At 51.9% G+C, this 26,006-nt stretch overlaps 1 protein-coding gene across 3 annotated transcripts in view; it reads left to right on the top strand.

Annotated features, from left to right (window-relative positions):
• AUTS2 (activator of transcription and developmental regulator AUTS2) overlaps positions 1-19,854 on the top strand; it is a 1,104,663-nt gene extending 1,084,809 nt beyond the window's left edge. For all 3 annotated transcript variants that reach the window (XM_048224780.2, XM_026516359.4, XM_044390213.3), the window contains exons 12-19: positions 2,160-2,231; positions 3,463-3,492; positions 5,185-5,256; positions 8,829-8,970; positions 12,007-12,084; positions 12,982-13,065; positions 14,168-14,390; positions 16,643-19,854. In XM_048224780.2, the coding sequence (XP_048080737.1) occupies positions 2,160-2,231; positions 3,463-3,492; positions 5,185-5,256; positions 8,829-8,970; positions 12,007-12,084; positions 12,982-13,065; positions 14,168-14,390; positions 16,643-17,894 (1,953 nt within the window). In that variant the 3' untranslated portion in view covers positions 17,895-19,854. The remainder of the gene's footprint in view (positions 1-2,159; positions 2,232-3,462; positions 3,493-5,184; positions 5,257-8,828; positions 8,971-12,006; positions 12,085-12,981; positions 13,066-14,167; positions 14,391-16,642) is intronic.
• Positions 19,855-26,006: the final 6,152 nt, after the last annotated feature.

Genomic DNA, 26,006 nt, shown 5'->3' with positions numbered 1-26,006 from the left:
TATATATCTTTTTCCACCAGTATTGTGGACATAAGCTTCTGGCCAGGAGACGTACGGAGTGTCAGATTCGTGTGCACCAACTTGTCCTTGAGATATATGTTATTAGCAAAGATGCATAGCTGAGCCTCCATTGATCTGAGTAGCAAGGAGCAGAACTGTTCCAAACTAAAAGTTCATCCTTCCGGTTGCGCGAAGGAAGCTGCTTCCACTCGTCTCCCCCCTTCCGCTCCTTAGCCCTGTGTGTCTGCAAAGAAGGGCTCTGCCGCACGTGGAGGGCAGCCTGCCGCCCTTTCGTGTACTGCTGTTCCCTCTCTGCCCTGCCTCAGCCTTCCCTCAGCCGTGGTCACACTTGCCAGGGTCCAGACTCACAGCCTAGCACGAAGCTAACCGTTTGCCCTTCACAGTAATAAAATCCTTTTCTACCTCATCAGTGTTCTCCTCGGCTTGGGCTAGAGTTGTCTCCGAGGGTCAGTATTGAGGGGTGAGTCTCCGAACAGCCCCCCTTATGTGACTTTATTACAGCCCTCACTTTATTTTTATACAAAAGCAAAATGCAGTGATGTCAGTAACCATTTGCAGATTTTTATAGTAGGAAATTTTGTTCTGTGTGATTGGGCTTTCTTTGCTTTTTTTTTTCTTTTCTTTTCCCTCCCCATCTCCTTTCTAAGAGAAAACACCAGTTTGGGGCCAGAGTCACCCAGGATGTGAGCGCATTTTGCATTTCCAAAGGCATGTTGCCTCAAAGCTAGAAATAAGAAAAGAAATTTAAAAGCCTTAGGGGTGGGACCAGCTACACCTGAGAAATGACATTTACCTGCTGGGAACTGTGGCTTATAGGCCAGGTGATCCCTACCTGGGGCTTTAATGATGGCCCTGGGCACCCAGTGGTGATTTTTCAGCCCCTTCCCGGGGTCTGCTGCTGTTCACTACCCGCTCCCACCCTGGTCTGTCCCCTCTGGGTTGCACCAAATCTCTAGTGCCTCCCCGAACAGACTGGTAGGTCATTTAATAAATTAGACTATTTCCCTCACTCACAATTATCCAATCACACAGAAATCTACATCTGGGCAAGAAAGTGTCTCTCTTGGTGTTGAAATAGGCCTTTCCAGGCCATCTTACTGATTGAATATGTAGATTGCAGTTCATTAGCGGAGTTCTTCATATGTATGCAAATCAGGCTGTTAACAACTCCAGCTTAATTGTTAGTTGTACCGCAGCTGATTGCTTTTCTTTCTTCCATTCTTTTTTTTTTTTTTTCCCTTCTTCTTATAGGCAAGCTTGGTGCCTAAACTTGAGCTCTTTTCCCACATGCGTTAACTTCCTGGGGTGAGAGGAGTCACAGAAGTGATTTCTTAAATGAAATACCCGGTGGAAAACGTTCTGAATCCTTTCCTCCCCTAGAAAGTAAGGGCTGTGGACGGGGAAGTCGGCTTCCTGTTGTTGCTGTCAATTCAAAGGACAGAAGCCCGTAGATAAGGTTATTGTTACGAATGACATTTAAGAATGGTGGCGGCATCGGACAGATGAAGCTGCATCGCCGCAGAAATCATTTCATCGTAGGTCTGTGCGGTCCCTAAATTAGGTCCTCTTGTCCCATTTCCACCACTGCTAATGAGTAATTACCGAGCGTAATTCCCTGTTATTGTCTGCCAGTTAAAATTTCGAGTTCGCTTAATGTCTGCAAAACACTTTGAGTCGTTCTGATGAGAAGCACCTGGTACAGTACACATTGCAGCAACGTTCACTCGAGCGTCTCTCAGAATGCTCGGTGATAAAGCGAAAACACCGCGACAGGACCATCCCTAACTCGGAAGGAGATGAGGATTTGGGGGCAGTGTTTTCGTGTGTTCTCTTTTCTTTTTTTTCAGTCCTTTCCTTTTCATGGCATTGAGATGTGGCATGGTCCCCCTCTCTGCTTTCTGATGCCTGTCCTAGGCAGGGCAAACTCTGGTCGGGGTCCTTTGAGAACATAGAGAACAGGACCTCCTGAAGGGCATGTGTGATCACTGGGGAAGACGCACCTGTCACCTCTTGTATTCCAGAGTGAAACAAACAAACAACATCAACGTTTGACTTCTGTAATTTAGAACGAAAGAAAGATCTCGCTTTTCGGTTCATGTGTTATATGCCTTCTAAGCTGTGGTCTAATTAATTTGTAGACATCCAACCCTATCGATGTGGCTGCTCGACCCGGGACAGTCCCACACACTCTGCTCCAAAAGGACCCGAGGGTACGTAGAAAGTCAGGCTCGGTCGCCGGTAACACCAGGGGGTGTTTGTTTCCTAGGGACAGCCAGCCTGGGGCGCGCACCTCCTTCCGCCCCGCTGCTGTTTTAGCTGTCCCTTCTAGTTTGTGGAAGAAGATGCCAGTCATGCTGAGAAAACAAAAATCTCCCCTGCTCCACTGTGGCTAAATGACACAAGGGGAGTGGCTCGCCATGGGAGAGAAGACAAATGTCCTGTGGTCTAAGCCCAGGAAGTGGACGCTTGTAGCTTGTGTAGTTTCTGTTCGACCAATCTTGTCTGTCGATGTCTCCTTAAATTTCTGTCACTCAGAAGAAGCTGTAAAATGTTTGGAAGGGAAAAGCACAAAGCGCTTTTCTTCCTGGAAGTCACAGGACGCTCTCCCTGCTCTCCTGGGGTCAGGAAGTCACTGCACCGCACAGCGCTCCTGGCCCTCTACTTTTAATGCGGGAAGCGTCCTCCTGTGATCTAAGTAAAATATCCCTCATGCTTTGCCTCTGTCATCCGTTCGTAATGCCCACATCTGCCGACTTCGGGAAAGAATCGGAAGTTCTACGATAATAGATAGTCTCGTCTGTAGATCATTACCTACGTTCGCCTTTGTTTAAATGCGGACAAATGATTCCTTCTGACAGTAACTGTCTTTTTCCCTGGGTCAGGGCAGTCAGAAATTGGGGACCAGAGTTAGGTAGAAGTTTAAAATGACTCAACTGTGGAAGTAGTTTTCTGATGGTTAGTGAACGTCTAAAAAATATCTCATAACTGCTGGTTCATGGGCAGTCATCAAATTAAGCGTGTTGGCAAAGACAGCCGAGTTCTCCCCGGGTCCCTGTCGGTGCCGAGCCTTACAGGTCTACGGTCTGGAGGCCGTTCTCCCCTAGAACCCGTGCGGTGTGCCTGGGAAGGGCTGCCAGAGATAGTGGGGCTCCTGAGATGTGTAACGTGAGCAAACCATGTTGCCAGAGGGCAAACTGCTCTTGATTAAACTTGGTCGGGGGCTTGTCAGTGTGGGTGTACCCAGGCTTGTGAAGTGGGGGAGGGGACACTTGGCACTTTTGATAGTGTGAAAATGGGTTAATTATTCTCTAAAAGGGCTTCATTTAAAAGTAAAATTCTAACATTTTAATTTCCCCTCCTAATGAAGCACTACAAATTTGTTAATTAGAGCAATTGTTTGAGTGACAGGCATGTAACCAAGTTGTCATTTTCTCTTCACAGTTGACAGATCCTTTCAGACCTATGTTAAGGGTAAGAAAGCTTCTTCTAGAACTGTTTTGCAACCTCTGTGTGACTCCCTGCGGGTTAAAAATACAAATCCATTACAAGGAAACAGGCCATAGAAACGTTGGAATAAAATGGTGGGATGACAGTGGCTGGGTTTTTCAGGTAGTGTGGTTGAAAACGGCCAAAAGTGTGTTGCTTGGAGTGTTGGAGGAAGCCAGGCCGTTGAGGGAAAGCAAAGAGATAAAACATTCAACTGAGTCAGAGTCTCTAGTTGGCAGTGCTGCTAAAAGGCTTGACAAGTAGGGGGACATATGGAGGAGGACTGAGGCTACACACAGAAATTAGGATTTCACCGAGTTCTCCTGTCTTTTCTGCACCTAGCAGAGATAGATGATAGATAGATAGATAGATAGATAGATAGATAGATAGATAGATAATAGATGGATAGATGCACAGTTATATACATCTCTCTCTATATGGGTCTGTTTATCCTGGCTGTGGCTGCAGTAAGTGGTATTGACCTTCACGGCCATCCGACCTATTCCTCTGGTGCAGAAGAGGGCTACTATAGGTTAGTTTGCTAATGTCTTGAGTGGTCTGGAGAGTGGCCAAAAGGTGACCTCTGAGTACAAGGCTGACTTACTTGGTAGGGGGAGTGGCTGTGAATAATGGATGGTCTGTTGGAAGATGGATGGAGAGATGTCCTGCTGTCCTTAACCCACTCCTGGCGCGTATAATCAGATAATTCAGTTTCTCCAAAGAGAAGCAAAGGAGGACTGTGGCATCTCGTAGGTGATTTCCGATGACCCAGAATTTCATTACGAGAGAACTGACCCAGACTTGGGCTGAAGTGTATGTTTCACGAACAGCTCCTTAACGTAGAAACCAGAAGCGTCCGCCCTCTGCCGATGTAGGACTGGGGCAGTGTCTCTTCTCCCGCATCCTATAGTTACCGAGCGCACGTTTGGAGCGAATGAGTAGGTTACACAGCAAGAATACAAACGGACTGGAACGAGGTGGTCCCCCCTCTCCGGGTGGTAAGACAGCTCACACAGTTACTCCTGTGCCCGGAGAGCAAGACGTGAACGGATCACGAGAGACACAGGTGGACCCAGAGCATAGGCAGGGATGAGCGCTCTCCTTTGTCCTTTTTCTGCTTGGGAACGAACGGCACCCACCAGCACGCATAGGTCGTTGACTCTTAGCGAAGCACTTGTGGGAACTGGGCTCCAGGAAAAATGTGAATTTCTTTGTTCTGCTCTGGGGGTTAGGACAAAACAGCGTTGGGGGAAGGCTACACGGGTTCTTCTGTGGCCTCTCTTGTTTTGAGCCGATTCCCAGGCACTCACTAATTAGCTCCTCTGAACAGCCGATTTGCATCGTGGCATGGCCGCATTCGTTAAGTAGGGCTTCCCACTCTCCCAGGTCTGCCAGCTGGCACCAGAAAAGAAAGAAGAGGCACAAAGTGGGGCTCGGGCTTTTGCCATCTTGTCCCTGGTAACCGGGGAGGTCCCCGTCAAGTAGGGTTTGGGGCACAGTGGCCGCCAGCTGGGGCTCCCGTGGGCCCAGGCTGAGAGGGGCTGGGGGGCACTGAGCACTCTTGTTCCGTGTAAAAGCGCCTTTGCAGCCCAAAGCCGCTGAAAAGCTTTGCAGAAGTTGGAGATGGTTTTCTCTGCAAGGTCTTCCTTCTGACCGCATTGCTCTTTCTCGTTCCAGAAACCAGGGAAGTGGTGTGCCATGCATGTTCACATCGCCTGGCAGATCTACCACCACCAACAGAAAGTCAAGGTCAGTCTCGTGTCCTTCTCCGGCGGGGGATGGGAAAGTGCAGGTGACGGGAGCCTGCGGGCGTGTGATCCCCCGACAGAGGAGACATTTATTTATTTATTTATTTATTTTTTAAGATTTTATTTATTTATTTGACAGAGAGAGAGAGATAGCCAGAGAGGGAACACAAGCAGGGGGAGTGGGAGAGGAAGAAGCAGACCCATAGCATAGGAGCCTGATGTGGGGCTCGATCCCATAACGCCGGGATCACGCCCTGAGCCGAAGGCAGACGCTTAACCGCTTTGCCACCCAGAGGATACATTTAAACAGACCCCCTGGCAGGAAGGATCCAGTTTCTCTTGGAAACACTATTGGGAAACCTTCCTATTAATTAGGGAAACCACCCGCAAAATGACAAAACAGAAATAAACTGATAACTCCCTGATGTTTTATCTTTTTAGACGATTTTGTCATCGTATTGATCCAAAGAGCTTAAATATAGATTAAATCCTGGTGGGGAGGGGTGTAAAAAAGGTTTTGATAATCTAATTATAGCAACCAAGTGTTTATATGGAAAACGCGTAGTGTCTGGGAAGAGCTATACATGAAAGTTGTCGTTTCTGTAAGAATCGGTGTGTTCTTTTCGTTGTGTGACGTTGAAAAGCTGACCCTGTGTGATGTTTCTGAGCTCCTATCAGCAATGTGTATTAGGGAGAAATCTCTTCTAGAAATAGTGTTATAGCGACCTTTCAATACGCCCGTTAGTCTTCTTGATGACCAGTGACAGAGTTCAGAGTTCCCTCAGTACCTGCTAGAACCACTCTGACCCGTTACCCTATCTGTCTGCAGATTACTTTGCTTAAACTTCCATCTGTATTTTCATCGTAAAGATGAATACGGTCCGGGCTTTACCAGGCGTTTGCGACACAGCGGGGAATAGTCAAGGTCCTTCTGCAGATGACCAGAAGAGTCACCTTCTACTGGTTGACTTAGGGACCAAAGTAACTGACAAGCCCAGATTTTACCGTCTGGATATTTACCAAGAAAGAATGGGAGAAAACAACCAATCAAGTAATTCCGATAAGTTCAACCATTTTTTTCCACAAACAAGCATTTAGGGCTAACAGCATTTGGGAGCCATTATGAGCTTAAGAAAAGAATCCGATAAATAAAGGAGAGCTGGTCATCACAGAAATGTTTTGTTTTTTAATGATTACGTGATTTTTTTTTAAAAAAAACAACCTAGTTAGAGATGCCTGGGTGGCTCAGTCTGGGAAGTGTCTGCCTTCAGCTCAGGTCATAATCCCAGAGTCCTGGGATTGAGCCCCATGAACCCCAGAGCGGGCTATCCACTCAGCAGGGAGCCTGCTTCTCCCTCTCTTTCCCCCCCACCCCCCCCCCACGGTTGCGTGCACACACACGTGCGTGCCCGCTCTGTCTCTCTCAATTAAATAAATCTTAAAAAATAAAAATAAATAAAAACCAGCCTCAGTAAATAAAGTCACTAAGATATTGTGCTTTGGTGCCGAGTGCCTGCTCTTTCTCCTAACATCCCGTCAGTGGGTTTTGCTCACTTTTACTTTGTTAGGCGAGGTTTAATTAGAAACCTCATGGTTTAGCTTCGTTAGCAAGTATGTGTGCTCGAAGGGCGAACTAGATTTTGATGCTTAAGTTCAATTCACTTTTTGTTCTGGATGATGTGCTTGGCGGAACGGTAGGTAAGACACGTCCTCCTTGTAGCTCCTTTGCTTAAAAGCAACAAAGGATGTTGTATATGCCACTTTAGCAACTTCTTTTCCATGAAGGTGTCCCCGGTGACGAAAAGTTTCATTATCTCAATTCAATTAGGAAGACCTCTCGCACACGAGATGGTTTCTCATCCTCCCTTCCCAGCAAACTCTTTGTAATCCCCAAGCTCCATTTTGCTTCATGGACCTAAGTTGTGGTTAATGGAACTGTGCTGTGTACCATGCAATATTAGCACTAAATAATTTGGCAACCAAATTAAAGGAGGCACTGAGAAGATTTTTATAGATTGATAGTGAATTAGAAGCTTTGGTTTGGGGTTTGGCTATTACTTTATAGTGGAGCTTGGACGAGCGTGTTCCCTGTGGATTTGAGCAGAAATTACATTGTCCCCTTTCTCTGTAATGTTCATTTCCTCATTCTTGTAGTGCCCTTCCCCCAAGTATTTCTTGAGGGAACCTACCACCTGCAGATTACTTACTGTACCAGGCTCAGAGGGCACTCATCTGTCCTGGCCTCTGGTTGCTCAGCGTTCGTCGGTGAGCTTATCCGTGTGTGCATAAAAAAACCGTGAGCGTGCCATCTGCTTCCAAGGGGTATTGCTTCCTGCTTGGAGTGATCGGGCTGGTTTCGTTTGGAATGGGCATGGTGAATGAGCGGAATGGCGGCCTTCCGCAAGGAGGGAGTGGCAGACTTCTCTGGTGTCTGATGCCCACACAGGCTAGCCCAGATGCCTCCTTGTTGACTTCCTTGTACAGAGTGGGACAGGGACATCTTCGGGGCAGTTTGACAGAGTTTGAGGTGGCACGGGCCCCAACGGACGGTAAGCATCAGGCAAGGCTCAGAGATTGGGCAAGTGAGTCAGAAACAGGCGAAGGGCCATGAAGAATGGGAACCCAGTAGGTGGAGAGGTGTGGCCAAGGGAGGGGAGCTAGTCTGGGGAGGCGTGAGATTCGGAGAGAAGGTGGCTGAGAGTTATCGTGGGACATCCATGTTCCAGAGGGCTGCTGGCCTCAAGAATGATGCCAGGGTAGGGAAGGGAGGAAATTACAAGCTAGTCTCCACAGCCTTCGAGGCAGTAGCTTGAGGGGAGATTATATATAAATGGGGGGAAATAGGGCCACGGCTGCTGATGCCAAGCACTTCAGAGCAAGAGAAGTTCTTGATGGCTCACTGGGCTGGGCCCATGATCTCTTCCTTGGGTAGTCGTGGGGCAGAGGCAGGGAAAGGACCCCATGCGTTAAATGAAGATCCCTATTTGTTTCTGTTTGTTTTTGGCCTTCTTTTTTTTTTTTTTAAGATGTAACAATGATCATTGGAAAATTAGCTTGTCGGCATGCAAATGTGTCTTCATCATTTCCAGTTACTGATGTACTGTGATCTATTCGAGCACAGCAAAGAGTCATTAACAATTCATTTACACAGCAGATTATTCATGTGCAATTCCTAATAAAATGAGCTTTAAAATACTATCATTTAAAAACTTGCCAAAATGGGCCATTACAGCAACTAATAAACTACGTCGGGGGCGGGGGTGGTTTGAATAAGTAGGATGTGGTTTTACTCCTCAAGCCATACAACCTCAGAGACCGCACGCAGGTACCGTCCAGTGGCAGGCACCACTGGCCCCTCGTGGGTTGACCTGCTTTTCTGGCCTGCGAGGGAAAAATGGCGTGTGGGCCGCTCTTCTCACAGCGCTTGCAAACTTGAACCTGACTCCAGCGCCGAGCCCCAGAGTGCCATTCACAGAGTTCTCCTCTCGCGGTCTCTGCCTCTTCACTGATAGCTTCCTTTGCTGCCGTTCCTCTTGGGGTCTCATCTTTTCTTTCCCCCCCTTGCTGCTTTAGAAACAGATGCAGTCAGACCCACATAAGCTGGACTTCGGACTGAAACCCGAGTTCCTAAGCCGCCCCCCGGGCCCCAGCCTCTTTGGAGCCATCCACCACCCCCACGACCTGGCCCGGCCTTCAACTTTGTTCTCCGCCGCTGGTGAGTTCAGAGCGCCAGGGAAGAGCTGAGAAATCGAGTTCGCAGGTAGCTGAATAAATGAGGTTTGTGCTCTGGGGCTGCCGCTCGATCCCTCCCTTAAAAAAAAAAATTGCAATTTATGCTAGCCAGCAGGGCAACATCAGCACATCTAGGGAGATGGACCCCTTTTCATTGATATGCCCTCTTTCATTAAAGAAGGAAAAAAGATCATCTTTCTCTTTGGGGACTCATATTGCTTCGGCTCATTATTTGCTTCTGTATTAAACCAGTATAACTCACAAGCATGTCAAATGCTATTGAAAAAGATCAGAAAGCTTACAAGGGCACATCGATAGGAAACGGTGCCAGGAACTGTATAAGGATGTGGTTGTCCCTACTTTTGGTGCCCACAGAGCACTCAGTCACTCTGCACCGTGGTGCTCGGTCGTGCTGTTTTCCCGAGAGTCTGAGGATGAAGACAGCAGAATTAAGAGAGTTGCTGGTGGTATGGTCTGTGATGGGGAGGGTCAGTCCGTGGGTGGCTGGTTTTCTCTGCTACAAAACGGAGTGGTATTGGCCTGGCTGGTCGTACTGATGCAGAAAAGTTGCAGGACAGGCAGGGTACAGACACGTAAGGGGTCTGTTCGCTAACCTTCGAGAATACACATTCCCGAACGCCTCATAGATATGCCCTAGCAGGAGCGGTGGGAACGGGGGAGGGGGGGTCGCAGTGTCACATAGCCACCCCTTTCCGCTCCAGGTACATACACACAAGGGGCAGTGGCCCTAAGGACTCCCAGGAAGCAGGAACACTGCCTTTGGTATCAGGTTCCCTGTCCGAAGCTCTCTGGCCGTGCCGCGCTGGTCCCAGGGACGAGCTTCAGAAGTGCATAGCCCCCGTGCTGAGTAGAGTCTATTCTTCTGGACGTAAATATTCACAGGGCTCCCTGTTTCTGGTCCTTAGGGAACAAGTTTCACATCCTGCCTGCTGCCTCTCCCAGGTTTTTATCCAGGACTCGTTTTTGGTGGACCTAAGCCTCTTCCATTCGGGAGGGAGACTCCCCCGTTGCGGGGAAATCGTCATGATAATGGGCCTTGTTGCCACAGCAAGTCAATCACCCCTGAGGGTGGATGGAATTTGCGAAGGTCTCAGGTGTTTGTCAGATCTGTCTAGGGACATGTTTGAAAGCTTTGTTACCATGGCACCTAGGCTCTGAGACGGAGCTTTGTGAAGAGCAATTTTTGGAGAGAAATAGAGAGATTTCTCCCCGGCTTCCGTTTGAGCCAAGCGGATGAATTGGCCGCTTTTGCCTCAATAATTCTGGAACCGCAAGGCGCCCCTGGGGGCCTGGGGCTGAGGGAAGCGCCGATGTTCACCGGAGCATTAATTAGCTCGTACTGCACAGTGTGCGGCCGGAGTTTAGTCTGCTGGCAACACTCTCAGCACCTAACGGACACGCTGGGCTGTGTTCTTCTGGTAGAGATGAAGCACCCTTCCTGCACCGCCCGGGCGGAGCCGAAGCCACCGTCCGAGGCCCAGAGGATCGCGCCTCAGGCGCCTTCCAATTCTGGGAGCCCGCGGCCGTGACAGACCCCCCTTGCTCTGTGGCTTCCTCCACACCCGAGGCCCCACCAAGGCCTTGGAGTGCAGGGAACAGCGATCAGAACAAAATTGAGGTCGCAGGGTGTTGGGAGGGACCGCAGTCCTCCATTTAATCCGCTTTCCTGAGGGACTCTGTACTTGTTTGTAGGGCTCCGTGCAAGAGACTGGAGTAGTTGTTAGTCCGTTCATTGAGGCCCTGCCTCCATTCCAGAAGGTCATCTTTTTCAACAGAAGCAATATTGGATTTTGCCCCCAAATGGTAATTTGGTGAAACTTTGAACCGGTGTGAATAATTCACACCCATGTGTTCAGTTCAGCTACTTTCCAGCTTCCTGTGGGGAATTCGTGCCTGACACAAGCTCAGGGGGCTCCTTCAGCGGAGCCCGGCCAGTCTGGTCTCCGGAGCCGAGCCTGCTGCCCAAGAGCGTGTCTCCCCCGCTCCCGGCTGCAGCATAACGAGCCGGTCGGATGCCCTCAGCTCTTGCAAATACCATCCTGCTTCCCAGGCACGCACCCTGTCTCTCTCCTTCTCTCCCTCTCTCCTTTCCCGCCTTCCTCCGGGACAAGGACAGTGTGGCTCCTTGTTGTGTAAGGCAGAATCTGAAACAGTGGAGGAGATGTGGACGATGGGGATACCAAAGGAAAGAAGACCACTGAGCTGGCACGGAGGGCCCCAGCGGGCTGATAGAGGCCGATAGCAGATTGGTCGGTGTCCACAAATGTAGGGATAAAGGGGCTTTTCCTGGCACCGAAGCTGGAGAGCTGCTTGGAGGACTTCATCGCCCATAACCTGACGCAGCACACGGTCATGGGTCTCGTAGGGCCGGGCCTTCCGGATGGGCCCGTGACAACCAACACGCTTCTCTGGGAAGGGGCTCTGCAGGGCCCAGAGCCGGGCCGCCCAGACGTGCCGCTCTGTGACGGCCACTCCTGAGCCGAGGATGATAAAATGTAGTTTCCAGATCAGTGTTTCTCAAAGTGAAAGACTTGCCCCCTAACGTGTTGTGTGAAGAAAGTATCCTGTGGCCAAATGTTCCCCTTTCGGAGAACGAGTGAGCCCAGGAACGTCCTGGCGGCTCCAGCAAGCCCCTCAGTGAAGAACCTTGCTTAACACTTTGTGCCTTGGCATTTGAGCCTCTAACTTACCTGGTTATAGAATCGCCCCCCCTTGCGATATTTCTCCATGCTTCTAATACTGTGTGTCCACGTCTTGCCAAAGGAATAACTGCTCTTGGGTGGTGGCCAGCCCAGCTTGGAAGAAGGGCAAGCCTTCTTTTCTGCTCCCTACCCTAAAACATGCCGTCTCCCGCTGTGTGGCCTGGGTGGACTTCGGCCTCATCCGTGTTTTAACGTATTCTCTCCCCTCCTCATGGGGCCCTTAGGCAGCTAGGAGCCAGCTGCGTGCAGGAGCTGGCTTTCTGGAAGAACTGATTCTGTCATATTTGGCTTTCTAGGTGCTGCACACCCAACCGGGACCCCTTTTGGGCCACCCCCCCATCACAGCAACTTCCTCAACCCTGCCGCTCACCTGGGTGAGTTCCCACCGGTGATGGGAAATGACATGTGTGTCTCAGAAAAGCCTCGGTTTGCCACGGGCCCGCTGCACTTCGGGGCAAGTTGGCCGTCGTCCTAGACACCTCGGTGACTACTTAGGGCGATGATGGCGTTCGTGGAGAAGTTGGAACGCCTGCCACCCGTCTTCAGGATTTCGCAGTTCTTATACCACAGTCTTATAGTAGTGGATGCGTGCTCAGTCGTGTTCCCGTCTGAGGTGACCAATGGCGCAGTGGGAAGGAGCCATTGCTGCCCACTGGGGCAAGGTGGTGAACTCCCACCGCCTGTCCCAGGGCGCATCCGGGAGGTGGAAGGAAGGAGAAGATGATGTTACGAGGAGACGTTACGTGCTATTTCATAATCCCCTCACGTTTCACTGTGAATCCATCTTTTCCTAGCAAGGGTGCACGCTTTATTTGTGGCCTCTATTTACTGGATATCTTCTGCGAGCGTACAAGCAGGTGTACGCAACGGTTCACACGACCACGGGGTGTCTGCACGGATGCCCCTTCACAATTTCGTCACTGGGGGACTTAGCTTAAGATGTCCTCTGATTGGTTCTCGTAGAGCCTACAGAGTACTTTCCTCTCTCATAGGGAGGACAGGGCAGGAGGGCCTCTTAGGACACTGTGGCTTGAGCGATACTCTCTACCTGGCACAAGAGGAGTGGGGCAAAATGCACCGTTCTGGAAAAAACAGCTCCTGTGAATAGTTTGCTAATCGCACAGTGAAACCTTCTGCACGGTCAGGGACAGATTGGGTCTGAGTGTAGAGAGGACAGGGGTCCCACATCGCCTTCCCACTCCTGGGAAGCTCTCACGCTCCTCGCTCAGCCCAGTCCTGCAACCGTTTCCTTCTTCCCGATCTCTTTGCAGAGCCTTTTAACCGTCCGTCTACGTTCACTGGCCTCGCAGCGGTTGGTGGCAATGCCTTCGGGGGACTGGGAAATCCTTCAGTTAGTGAGTACCTCTGACTTTTTAAAAATCTGCCTTGGACTGTGTATCTCCTCTGATCTGTCTATGGCTCAAGACCTTTCTAGCGAAAAGGAAACTATCCTCGTGGGACACAGATTAGGTTATATCCGGAAAAGAAGGCGTTGGCAGGGAAGCCAGGGGGGAGGGTGCTTTGACGGGGAAGGCAAGGGAAGCCCGCTGTTGCTGTGTGTTACTGAGCGTCAGGAGAGGTGATGTCACTGACTGAACTCCAGAAAGTCGCTTAGGCTCAGTCTTCAGCCATATTCCATCCCTACCCCCCCAGGACTGTAGCTACAGCTCCCAGTGGAGGGGAACCCACTGTTCCATTCACCTCACCTTGGGCATTCGTGGCACTGAGAAAACTCAACCAAAAATAGCAGGGAAACAGTACCAGGCTGAGGCTGGCCCCGAGTGGGCAGCATCTCGTACTCGCCATAATCTGGGAGGATCATGTCATTTTCTACTAAAAAGTACCTCGAGTGGGGAAAGAGGTCTAACACCTGCTCATTTTTGAGTCACTGAATACTCAACCCATTTTCTTTCATGCCGTCCATAGACCATGGTCTCCAGGCGGTTCCGTCCCGCGCAGAGACCTTACCTGTCTGCTTAGGTCAAGGCCCCCTCCGGGCTTGATGACACCTGTTTCCATCTGCTAACGCTGTGGGAAGAGTGGCGGTCCCGTTAGCGGGGTTGTGGGTCGAGGATGAGCTTGAACGTGCCTCTTCAGTGAGCCTTGTTCATCCGAGTCACCCCACGAGATACCCCCTTCTGCATGCTGAGGACTTTTGCATGCACCAGACGTGTTCGATTCAATGCTCTTGACACCTGTCTGGTCCCTGTCCTCTTGAATCCACCCCCCCCCCGCCCCGTCGCCTTTGGTTAAAGCACAAAAGCTGTGAGCTACCTCTCGAGTGTAGGACAAGCGCTCCTCTAATGCATCTGTTAATCTCCTTTCCTTTTCCAGCTCCCCATAATATGTATTCATTTTAACTCTGAGTGCTGTTAAAAGTTTTTTGGTAAGTACCTTCATTACGGCAGATTATATAATTTCTCTTAAACCTTTTTGTTCTCCACTTCACCATTTCAGCACCCAACTCAATGTTCGGCCACAAGGATGGCCCCAGTGTGCAGAACTTTAGCAACCCTCACGAACCCTGGAACCGGCTACACCGAACGCCTCCGTCGTTCCCGACCCCTCCGCCCTGGCTGAAGCCAGGGGAGCTGGAGCGTAGCGCGTCCGCTGCAGCTCATGACAGAGATAGAGATGTAGATAAACGAGACTCATCTGTTAGTAAAGATGACAAAGAAAGGTACGGAAAGAACCCGTTCTCGAGTCCCACTGGGGAAGCCCGCCGTGTGCCCAGGACGGCCGTCCCCCCGCCCCGTCCCAGCCTCGTGCTCCGGCTGGCCGTGTGGCCTCCGCTCCGCGCTCGGCCCGGGCCGGCCCCGCAGGCCCCGAGCGCACCCCCTCGGCCCCATAGTGCCCCGCCAGCACCGTAGGCTATGACCGCAGCGCAGCCAGAACGACCCGACCCAGACCCAGACCCGCCCGTAGACCCTCCGAAGTCCCCGCGAGCGATAGTATGTCCGAACAGAAATCTTTCTCTCCGAGACAGCGAGCTGGAGCTCTGGGCCGAACACACACAGCATGAATCAGTACCATATTTGCTTTCAAGTTCGTGCAGTCCATTAAATCATCCGTAGGTTTTTTTTTTCCTCTCTCTCTCTCCCTCTCTCTTTCTTTTTGTTTGCTTCTAGAAAATTCACGTTTGCATTGTCTCATCATATTTTTCTCAGATTTTGTTCAAACTCCAATCCTGGGCTCACAGAGGACGGATAAAATTTGGCGAACCTAGGTGCGGAAGCACATCGGCCAGCGTTTCTCGTGCGGGTTCTGTTTCGCCAGTGGGTTAATTAATTTGACTAACCGTTTTTTTAGCTCTGTACTTGGTAACCCATGCCTATAAAAGGAATCGCCTAAAAGGAAAATGGCTTAGCGTGTTTTCACCGAAGAATGTCCTAGGCGTTCTTAAGCGAGCGTCCCTTTCTGTTTTCTTTCTGTAGGCGATTTTCCTTTTGAACAAACTGCTAAGCGGGGGAAAGACAAGATATGTTTGACAGAAAATCCCTAATAACACGCTCCTTTGGGTGCTTAGGTTTCAAATATGATCCCAGTCTTCCATTCCTCTTTCTGTGTATGGGGCGTCTGTGTGCACGCACACGCTCACTCGAGATTTAAAAGAACTCCACTTCGCAGACTCTAAATGTGTCAGATTAGTATGTATTCCTTGTAGGTCATCCTTCTAACTGATTGCTCTCTTATAAAAGAGAAAGACACATTTTTCCTTCCAGACAGTATGTTAAAACTCTCTTAGCCAGTGGGAGGACCATTACGGCGTGTCATCATGTGAGGCGGGCCTAGCCTGGGCCGGGAGCTCTCTTTGGGCACTCCGTCCAAGACGAGAAGACGGTGTGGCCGCAGACCTTTTCACATCTTTCTTGACGGAGTCAAAATGGCCTTTGGATTCCAGTCCGGAAACTTAATAAAACCCACTCTTTTTTATTCTTACCTTTTGAAGACGCCCCTCTTAGCCTTGCGTGTTGGCTAGAAACCAGATCTGTAGGGGCACCGTCCTTGATTCTCTCGCGTTGTGAGCTGCCGAGCCAACGAGGCGCCTCGCTCCTCACCTCGGCCCGGTGTGCCCGGTCCTGTCTTCCCTCCCGCCGTCTGCCTTGTTGTCCTTCCGCACTCGGGATCTTCTGCCCCAGACGCTTCAGCCCCCATCCCACACAGGTCCCTAAGTTTCTTCTTCCACATTTCCATTCCCGGATGCTCTTAAAATTTTGTTCTCCATTTGTCCCCTGCAGCCTGGGGACCCCTCTTTTCCTACTGGCTTTCCTCCGTCTTCTCCTCCGATTATGGCCTTCTTGTCCTTCCTGAGGCAGAAGCACTGTTCGCAGCCCACGAAGCCCCGAACTTCAGAGCCCCCTCACGTGCTGCATCCCGGAGGAGGCCCTGAATCTGCGTCCTTTACCCTGAGACGGGTCACTCTTCCTGGTGTCAGGAGATTGAAGCTCCTGGCACGTTCACACGAGACCCTTCCTCCCTCTGGCTCGGTATCGCAGAGCTGGAAGGAGGGTTGTCTTCGCGTTCGGGCTGCTCGAGCCCACCTAGCTCTTAACGCTGTGATCCTAGGACTGCAGACAGGCGGGCTGTATTGTCGCGTCACCGTTACTGACCACGTTGGTCCACGTCCACTTGCCGAAAGCTCTTCGTCTGTGGTCTTGCTGGAGGCAGGCGAATCTCACATATGGAGAGAATTCTTTCCCCTTAGGCCCTCCCACCCCCGTCATCCCTAGCACTTCACCCCCGCAAAGCTTCCTCTAAAATCGAGGTGAGTAGGATGAGGTGGCTGGATCTGCAGGGCACATCTGGCGGCCTCCGTGACCACGGGAAGCAGACCCGAGCCTGTCCTTCTCACACCACCATTTCATCGGCAGCCCTGCGCCAGGCCGGCCGGCCCGTTTCATTTGCTTCTCTGTTTCCCTCTCTCTTCCTCAGGGAAAGCGTTGAGAAAAGACACTCCAGCCACCCTTCACCAGCACCTATCCTCCCGGTGAGCACCCTGGGACATAACCGTAGCTCCACTGAACAGATCAGGGGTCATTTGAACACTGAGGCTCGCGAGAAAGACAAATCCAAAGAGAGGGAGAGAGACCACTCGGAATCCCGCAAGGACCTGACCGCCGACGAGCACAAGGCGAAGGAGGGCCACCTGCCCGAGAAGGACGGCCACGGCCACGAGGGGCGAGCCGTGGGCGAAGAGGCCAAGCAGCTGGCCCGGGTGCCGTCGCCCTACGTGCGGACCCCCGTCGTGGAGAGCGCCAGGCCCAACAGCACCTCGAGCCGCGAGGCCGAGGCGCGCAAGAGCGAGCCGGCCTACGAGAACCCCAAGAAGAGCTCAGAGGTCAAGGTGAAGGAGGAGCGCAAAGAAGACCACGATCTGCCTCCGGAGGCCCCGCAGACCCACCGGTCTTCGGAGGCGCCTCCTCCAAACTCCTCGTCCGGTGTGCACCCGGGGCCCCTGGCGTCGATGCCCATGACGGTGGGGGTGACGGGCATTCACCCCATGAACAGCATCAGCAGCCTGGACAGGACTCGCATGATGACCCCTTTCATGGGCATCAGTCCCATCCCGGGCGGAGAGCGCTTCCCGTACCCTTCTTTCCACTGGGACCCCATACGGGACCCTCTGAGGGATCCCTACCGAGAACTTGACATTCACCGGAGGGACCCGCTGGGCAGGGACTTCCTGCTGAGGAACGACCCTCTGCACCGTCTCTCGACGCCCCGGCTGTACGAAGCCGATCGCTCCTTCAGGGACAGGGAGCCTCACGACTACAACCACCACCACCACCACCACCACCACCACCCCCTGTCCGTGGACCCTCGGCGGGAGCACGAGCGCGGGGCGCACCTGGACGAGCGGGAGCGTTTGCACATGCTCAGAGAGGATTACGAGCACACGCGGCTGCACTCGGTGCACCCCGCCTCCCTGGACGGACACCTGCCGCACCCCAGCCTCATCACCCCGGGGCTCCCCAGCATGCACTACCCCCGGATCAGCCCCACGGCGGGCCACCAGAACGGACTGCTCAACAAGACCCCTCCGACGGCAGCGCTGAGCGCGCCCCCGCCGCTCATCTCCACGCTGGGGGGCCGCCCCGTGTCCCCCCGCAGGACTACTCCTCTGTCGGCAGAGATGAGGGAGAGGCCGCCTTCCCACACTCTGAAGGACATCGAAGCTCGGTAAGGAGAGCGGGACACGAGAGAGGAAGGAGCCGCTCTACGCCAACAGGACGGCGGACCTGAGAGAGGGAGGGGGAGAGCGAGCGAGCGGACTGCTACCACGGACTGGGGGCCGCGCGCCCCCGCCTCCTCCCCTTGTAAAAAATGTATAGACTCAGTGCAGATTTTGAAATGTTTTTTGTATATTATATGTTGAAATTTTTCAGATCTTTTAGCCAAGTCCTATGTTCTCATGTCCCTAACTCTTTTGGTTTCACATATAAAACTTTTTTTGATTTGAACCAAAACAGCGAAGATGACAAGACACAGCGACGCGGTGATGACGGAGGGGGGGAAGCAGCAGCGCGCGGCCCGGCGTGCCGAGCTCCTTCGGATGGGAAGGGAAGGCCGTGTACATAGTTGTGTAAAACATGGCTTCGTGAGCTAATGGTTCATATATGCAAAGGGTAAGTTGAAAGCTTTACTTTGTACAAATGTAAATAGATAAAGAGTAAGTAACATAATACATTAATACTTCTTAAAATGTGCTATTTGCAGACTTAATATCAGCGAGCGCGGTCGGCTCCGGCCGCGTTCCCATATATTGTTATAGACAGCTAAACCCTTCAACTATGCAATGAATGTTAGGGCTTCTCTCAAAAGCCCTCCTGACTCAAAGGAGCCTTTTCAAATCCATTTACAACATACTTAAGGTCATATTTTCCCTGAACAAGCACTTACGTGCTATGACTCTGTTTTCCTTGCTTGTTTTTTCAAACAGAGAAACCTCTTATTTTGCAAATCGGACCCCAGGCCGAAAACTTGGCTTTCGAAGTTGTCACTTGCGGGGCCGCGGTGGTGGGGGTGGGCGTGGGGGTTGGGGGGGGGACCAAGGGCAGGGCAGCCAGTGCCAGGGGAGGATGGGAGTGGTCAGATGCCAAAAGCAGGGGACACAGACAGGCCGCCAGCATCGCGTCACCATCAGTCACGTGATTTCACACACCTCCTGTGGGAGCCATGCGTTTTTTTTCGTGTGTCCTATTTCCTATCTGTACACAGCTCCTCGTTTGGAAATGAGATGCGATCACACCCAAACAAATCCTGAAAGAAAGCTTCGCGTTTTCTCAGATGATGGATATGTTTTTCACCGTATTCAGTAACCGGTGGGTTGAAGGTCCACGTTTGCCGATGTGACTCGCTGTGTTCCCGTCGGTAATAGAGTCTGGGAAGAGCCACACCAGGTCCATCTGGCCCCGCGCGCTGGGGGGTCACAGGGGGTGAACGGTGGCAGAGACAAAGTCTTGCGTGTGCGTGTGGTTTTAAGTTCAGATCAACCTTCATGTGTCCTCATAATACTTTTATAATACATTAAGCCTCTTGTCTACATATTTGGAGAGAATATGACTTTACTAGCAGAGAAATACAATATATCTTGTCTACTGGACTGTAAAATATATGTATGAAATAAAATTAGTTCCATTGGGTCTTCTAGTATATTAAAGTGCTATCTGATGTTGTTATCCTGTTTTTGCAAAAAAGAAAAAAAAAAGTTAACTACAGACCATTGTTTCTAATAAGCAGAGAGATCTATTTTAGTAGTAAACTGAAGGTTTAGTTGTGAGCCTCAGATTTTGTGAACTCCAGATGTTGTGCAGTGGTTTTTTTGTTTTGTTTTGGTTTGGTTTTTTTGGGGTTTTTTTTTTTTTTTGGTTTTGGTTTTCGTTTTCGTTTTTTTAAAGACAACAACTTAAAAAGAAAAAAAATCCGAGGGATATGAACACTGGAACTGTAGTGGTAGTTTTCAGTATTGTAAAGAGACTGTTCTATACAGACCTTTTTGCTGTTTATCCCGTATGTGATAAAGTCCTTTCTAGACCCTATGTGAAAAGACACGTGAAAACCGACTGACTCCTCAGCATGCTCTCGTCGGCGGAGCCTTCTTGTGTAATGTAAACTGTGCCATGTTATTAAAAGATGTGAACCAAGCCTCCAGCTGCTTGTGTGTGTGGGATGGCCATCCTTACCGTAGGGAAGAAGCCATACTTGCAAGACCGGGCTCGTGGAAAGAAACGCCTCGAACCCAGCCCGAGCAAGGACGCAAGGCTGACCTGCGGGGGCTGGGCCCCCCCTAACGCGGTTAGCCACCCGCCGGTTCGTTTCTGTAAACCTTTGCGCCCTGACCCATCAGTTGTGATCAGTTGTGCATCTGATGTTCTTCTCTTTTTCTTTTCTTTTTTTTTTTTTTTTTTTCAAATTTCTGGGATGGTCTAAGCAAGATACTGTTGAGTCACAGGAAGGGACTTGTGGCTCTTGCAGGTGATGTGTGCAGGGGGGGCCCGGGCCCTCCTCAGAGCTCCGCATACCCTTCATCCACACTGATGACAGCTCATTTCGGGCTTTTGACAACGGTCTTTGCTCGCTCGTTGCTTGGCGTTTCAATCTGTGGACTCGGTCAGTCGTATGTGACTTCAGACCCTCCTGGTATTTTCTTCCTGTCTCTACTTTTCTCTGTGTCTCGTGGAATGACCTGGCCTCTTCCTCCTCAGTTTGCACACGCTTCCCACTCCCCCACCTCGTCCTCTGAGATCTGTTTTGTTTTCTCAAGATGTAAAAAACTGTTCATTTTTTCTTGTGTCGACCTCATGAAATTGCTGTTTGGACGAGACTTGTTTGGATTGGTCTTTGTTCTCTTTCTGGGAAGGCACGGAAGCGGCCCAGGTTAGCGGGATGCGGGCAGCTGCTGGCTGGGGCTTAGACGCAGAAGTGACCAGCAACACGGGCTCGGCGTTGGTGGCCGGGGAGCTCCGTGGACTCCCCCACGGGGGCGGGGGGAGGGAACGTTCGGGAAGAGGTGGGGAACACGGGAAGACCGTGCTGGTCGAGGGACCAGGCCCAGAAAGCCGATGGTGGGCAGAGCAATAGTACCCCACTTCCCTCGGCTCTGCTTTCCCGTTAACACCCGCCTCCCAGACCGGAGAACAGAACTCGAAGAGTGGATTGGAAAACACGACACACACTGTTTTCCCAAATCGGGCCATTCTCGGGACCCTGCAGATGCTCACGCTCTGGGGCGTCCTGATGTGCCGAGCCTGGCAGCCCTCACTGCCTCGCGCCCACGGGCGCCGTGCACGGCCCTCTGCGGTGTCAGGACGCAGAAGAGTCAGACTCTCAAATCAGTCATGGTATTGAGTCCCTGGGGCTCTCTTCATCTCCACCTTTGCATATTTTCCCTCTAATTATGTTCCGCATGCCAGCATGGATGGGGACTAGCACCAATTTGATTTCCTGCTAACCTATAGACGCTCTGATTATCTCCACCGCCTTTGACTGACAGTGATCTTGTTACCCTTCTAATGCTACATGACAAGTAAAGTAGCGAATATAATGATGCAATAATTACCATTTTGGATGGGTATTCGCAACCGCGTTCCCTGTTTATCCTCCTCCTGCCTCAATCAAGGTGGAGGAGAGGAAATCAGATGTGACTGTTGATGTTACGTACGTTTGTAGCATAAGAAGCCGCGTGGGATGGGATTTGGCTCTGTGGTTGGGGGACGGGGAGCTCGAGACCGTGGGGTCGTGGATCCACGCCGAAGACCCCACTAGGCCTCCACGACACTGAATCAGTCGGCCCAAGGAAAACAGGGCAATTAAAGCAATGTTCTCTTTTTAAACTTCCCATCATACCGTCCTATAAAGTTCAGAGCGATTTCTTGGACGTTGGGAAGTTCTCTTTCAGTAGAATAAGGCTGTTTGTCGGGTAGGAAATCGCATCCTCAAAGACAGTCCCACACTGTGACCTGCTGGCCGGCCTAGCTTTGGCCCTCGGGCAAGTTCAAAGCAAGTTTGTAGCATCTCACTTCCCAGCTGCTTGAAGCTTCTGATAAGGAGCTTGGACCAGGAGTCAGGGGGCCCTGCGGCCGCCCCTGGGCCTTCCATTCGCCGTGACCCCGCATCACAGCCTCTCTGTACCATCTCTGAACGTGTAAAATGATACCTTCTGAACATAGCGAGGCCTAAAGACACCGCAGGTTGTGAGCCCAGCGTCTGCTGGCTTGGCTCGGGTTGTGGGGAGTGCGGGGCCCAGAGCCAGTGGAGGTATAAACTGGACAGAGAACGGCCCACACAAAAGAGAAAGTCACTTTATTTATTTTCTTACAAACTCTGTCCCAATTATAGTATCCTAGAAATTCTAGCTACGGATTGGCGGCCGTACTTGGTGGGACCACAGGGAGTGGGTTGGAGGCTCCAGGATTCCTGACTGAGCCCCAGTGTTCCTCGCCTGGCCAGGGGAGGGGACCTAGGGCAGGGTCACTGGGGTCTCGACCTATTCTCCTACCCAAAGCGCTCACTGACTCTCTGATGGACACATGCTGGAGTTGAGCCTCTGAACCAGCATTTGGAGACGGCGTGGCCCAGAAGAGCACAGGACCAGAAGCCTTCAGAGCCTGAGGTCACGTCCTAGGCGGGGACGGGCTGGGCGGACAGGCCTCCGTTTCCTCCGCTGTCACTTGAACGTGTCGGCTGATGACAAGGCTCTTCAAGCTCTATGCGGATTCTGTGTTTATGTTGGGTCTCAGGTTCCTTTTTAAACCTTCATTGCCTCCTGACACCCTGTACCCCACTCCTGGTGCGTCTTGGCAACTTCTCTGTTGGTCAGCAGAATCTCTCCCTCTCCCCAAAAGGCCCTGGGGTCAGAATCTGAGCCACCTCCAGGAAGCCTCCCCCGAGCGCCTCATTTCACACTGACCCCCCCTCCTTCTGGAGGCTTCCCCTCAGCCCTTCCTGTTGTGGGGGACTTCTGGCCTCATCTTGACTGTCCCCCGGGGCAGGGCCTGAACGGTATGCGTCCAGGTAAGGGCCTGTGCTTGATGCCCCGGGCTGGGGGAGGCCATTCGGCTAGTCCAGCGAACCCCGTGACCGCACAGCCCTGGCCTGACACACGTTTCCCACGTACGTCACGATGCGGTAACCCCCACAAACCATAAACCTGAAGCAAGTTTGATTGAATACCCTTGTAAGGTGCAAAGAGGTCCCTTTTTTTAAATTCCATTCTCTTCTAATTCATTTTTTTTTAAGTGGCTACAACCCACTCCCTCATCCTGCACCTTTGGGAATCATGGGTCTCCGTTCCTAGTTTGGAAATAGGATCATGGAAGGACTGACTCCTCCAGATTTTAAAGGACGCTAAGACTCTGGGCTGAAGAGCAAAGCCGGGCTCCCTTGTTCCACAGCTGCTCCCTCTCCCCTAAAACGCCCTTCACGCTGCTGCTGGCTCTGTTCACGTGGGTCCCAGGTTCCAGAGCCATCCCAGACGTCAGAGTGGAGCCCAGACTTCCCACCTGGCCTTTGCGGTCCTGCCCCTCTCATGCCTTCCCCCGGCTCACACCGGCCACTCCTACAGCTCTGTCTTTATTCCCTCTACTGTCTCTTCCTCTGCTTACAAGGAGGTTCACTTCAAAGGCCTTCACCTCCAGAAAGCCCCCCCTGACTGCCCTGTGTCCCCCATCATAGTCAATCGCCTAGACTAGTGTTTCGCAAAGTGTGGTCCCCAGGCCAACAGCAGCTGGGAACTTGTGAGAAATATAAAGTCAGCCGCCTCCTTCCAACCTCCTGAATCTGAAACTCCGAGGCCCGGGAATGTGTGTTTTAACCAACCCTCCGGGTGGTTCTGATGCATAATCAAGTTTGAGATCCAACTGGATCAGACCATGGGAAAGGTCAAGGGAAAGGTCTAGCCAAAAGCTGCCAAAACAACCATCCATCGGGTAACAGAAAATGTTCCCGGAAGAGAAACTGTGCTCTCTCTAACTTTCCAGCCTGGTCCGTGATCCTGCTGGCTCACAGGGAGGACGTAACTTGCTTGAGCCAAAAAGGCACTTTCGGCTTCCTGATTCCTCCCTTGGTGTGTTGTGGCTAATTCATGTGTCCTTAGCAGTGATGATAGCAGCACTGTTCTAAGTGTTTTTCACATGGATTATCTCCCCGAATGTTTTCAAAGGTCTTTACAACGCATAACCCGGCTGGACAGGTGAGAAAGCGAGGCCCAGAGAGATGAAGGAATTTGCCCGCAAGCCGGTGCGTCACCTATAGCCAAACCCCAGCAGTCGCCCTCGAGAGCCCGCACCGTAGCCATGGCCCTGGTTACCGCCGAGAACAGGTGCACTGAGTTAATGAACCACGTAAACAACGATGGCAGGGACATCATTGACCCCTTAACACTTGCCTGTAATTAGCCCCATAGAGAATCCAGGGTCTGCACACAGGCTGCCTGAAATAAAAGGGAGGGAGGAAGGGAGGAGAGAGAGAGAGAAAGGGAGGGAGGGCAGAAAGGAAGGAAGGAAGGAGGGAAGGAAGGGGGAAAAGGAGGGAAGGGAGGAAAGAAGGGAGGGAGGGAGAAAGGGAGGAAAGGAAGGAAGGGGGAAAGGAAGGAAGGAAGGGAGGGAGGGAAGGAAGGGAGGGAGGGAAGGAGAGAGGAGGGAGGGAGGAACAAACAAGGATTGCACATGGTTCAGTGATGAGAATATGCCATGAACCAAGGAATACAATCGATTAACCCAAGTCTCTACATCTAAGGTTGATTTAAAAAAAAAAAAATAGTGGTTCGTGTGGTCCAAATTGACTTGTTTGATTTGACCCAGAATGATTCTAGAATGCAGAAATGTTATGTAGGCAAACCGGAAGTCCTGACCCCACAGAGCCCTCGTCCCCGAGGGGCCACATGCCCTTAGCTGTCTGCGGCCCCCTCCGCACAGGTTTCTTGCACGTGAGGCCACAGCAAGGAGCAGCGTGTGACGGTGGATACGTGCAAATGGTTAATACGGAAGTTCTTGAAAACAAAGTGTTCTCAGAGCTAATTATTCAAACAGAACCCAAGCTCCGGGCGATGTGGTGACAGCATGTGACAGTCATAAACGAGCATCCCTCTGTAACTTAGCATCTTCACCCATTCTGACGGAGCCTCACCCCGGTGGGTCTGAGGATGCCACCTGCTGTCCTTCCCACACCCCCAAAAGCTCCTGCCTTGGTCCGCGCGTGTGGGGTAGATGGACAGTGGACAGACTTGGAGGGAGTCCCGTTGACTAGGGAGAGACAGCCAGGGGACACGTTAACAGGGACCATCACGGGCAGGAGTAGATTGAACAGGGACGAGGTTTGGTTGGGGAGCATTTTCAAGGGCCTTGTGGAGTTGAAGCAAAGCCCCCCATTTCAGCCAGGTTCTGCTGCAGCCCGCACTCCTGGGCTCCCCCAAACCCCCTTCACCGCTGGGAGGCCTGTATAACATGGCCTCTCTTCCCGAGAATCCCCAGTCGGTGGGAGAGGCGTCACTGTCCTCTTCCTGCCGTCCTGCTAAGGGCCAAACCGTGGGACTTTACCGGCAAAATGTCCAGGGTCCCCCTCAGGTCCAACAGGCGATGTCGATGTGGCCGGGGTAGAATTTTATTTGCGGACGGTCAGGAAGAAAGGAAATGCCAAGATAAAAACAGGAGAGTGCGAGAGATCACGTGAAGGAGACTGAAAGCCAGATCCTGAAAGGTCTTGGGGGGCCCAGGACTAGGGGTCTCACTTGCTGAGACCTGAGGCTCTGTCCTGCGAGCAGTTGGGCACTATCGAACTTTCTGTAGGTGAAGTGTCGGGGAGAGTAACCTGGCGCCAGTGAGGGCCAGGCCCTGACGGTTCCACACGCCTCAGCCCATCGGCCTCCTGCTTCCGCTGCAGCCCCCACATAGACATCCGGGAACCCGAGGCAGAGCAGCAGGCTCTGAACCCTGCGGCCTCCATCTACCTTTCTGGAGGCCCAGTGGAGGCTCCCACCGGGGCTTCAGGTCACCTCTGTCCATCCGTGGCCCCTCTGCAGGCGTCCATCCCCCAGGGGTGCTCAAGCCTTTATCCCCTCTCCTGGCCTCCTTGCCTCCACCCGCGGGGGTTACAAGACAGCCCCGCCCTCACTCAGAGCCCCAGGACCCCCTCTGCCCTGGACCTGGGCAGGGATCTCCTCTGCCTCTGGGTGGGGCCTCCGGGGCTCAGGATCCCTTCACTCAGCCCCATGCCCATCCGCCCATCCTCCCCGGGTCCTCCGGTCATGTTAGCACAAGCCCTTCTCCATCTGCTCTTCTCTGGGCCTTCCCAGGAGAAG

The sequence above is a fragment of the Ursus arctos genome, unplaced genomic scaffold (assembly GCF_023065955.2).
Source record: "Ursus arctos isolate Adak ecotype North America unplaced genomic scaffold, UrsArc2.0 scaffold_2, whole genome shotgun sequence".
Classification (NCBI taxonomy): Eukaryota; Metazoa; Chordata; class Mammalia; order Carnivora; family Ursidae; genus Ursus; species Ursus arctos.
Note: the sequence above shows the minus strand (reverse complement) of the source record. Positions and strands in the feature narration are given on the sequence as shown.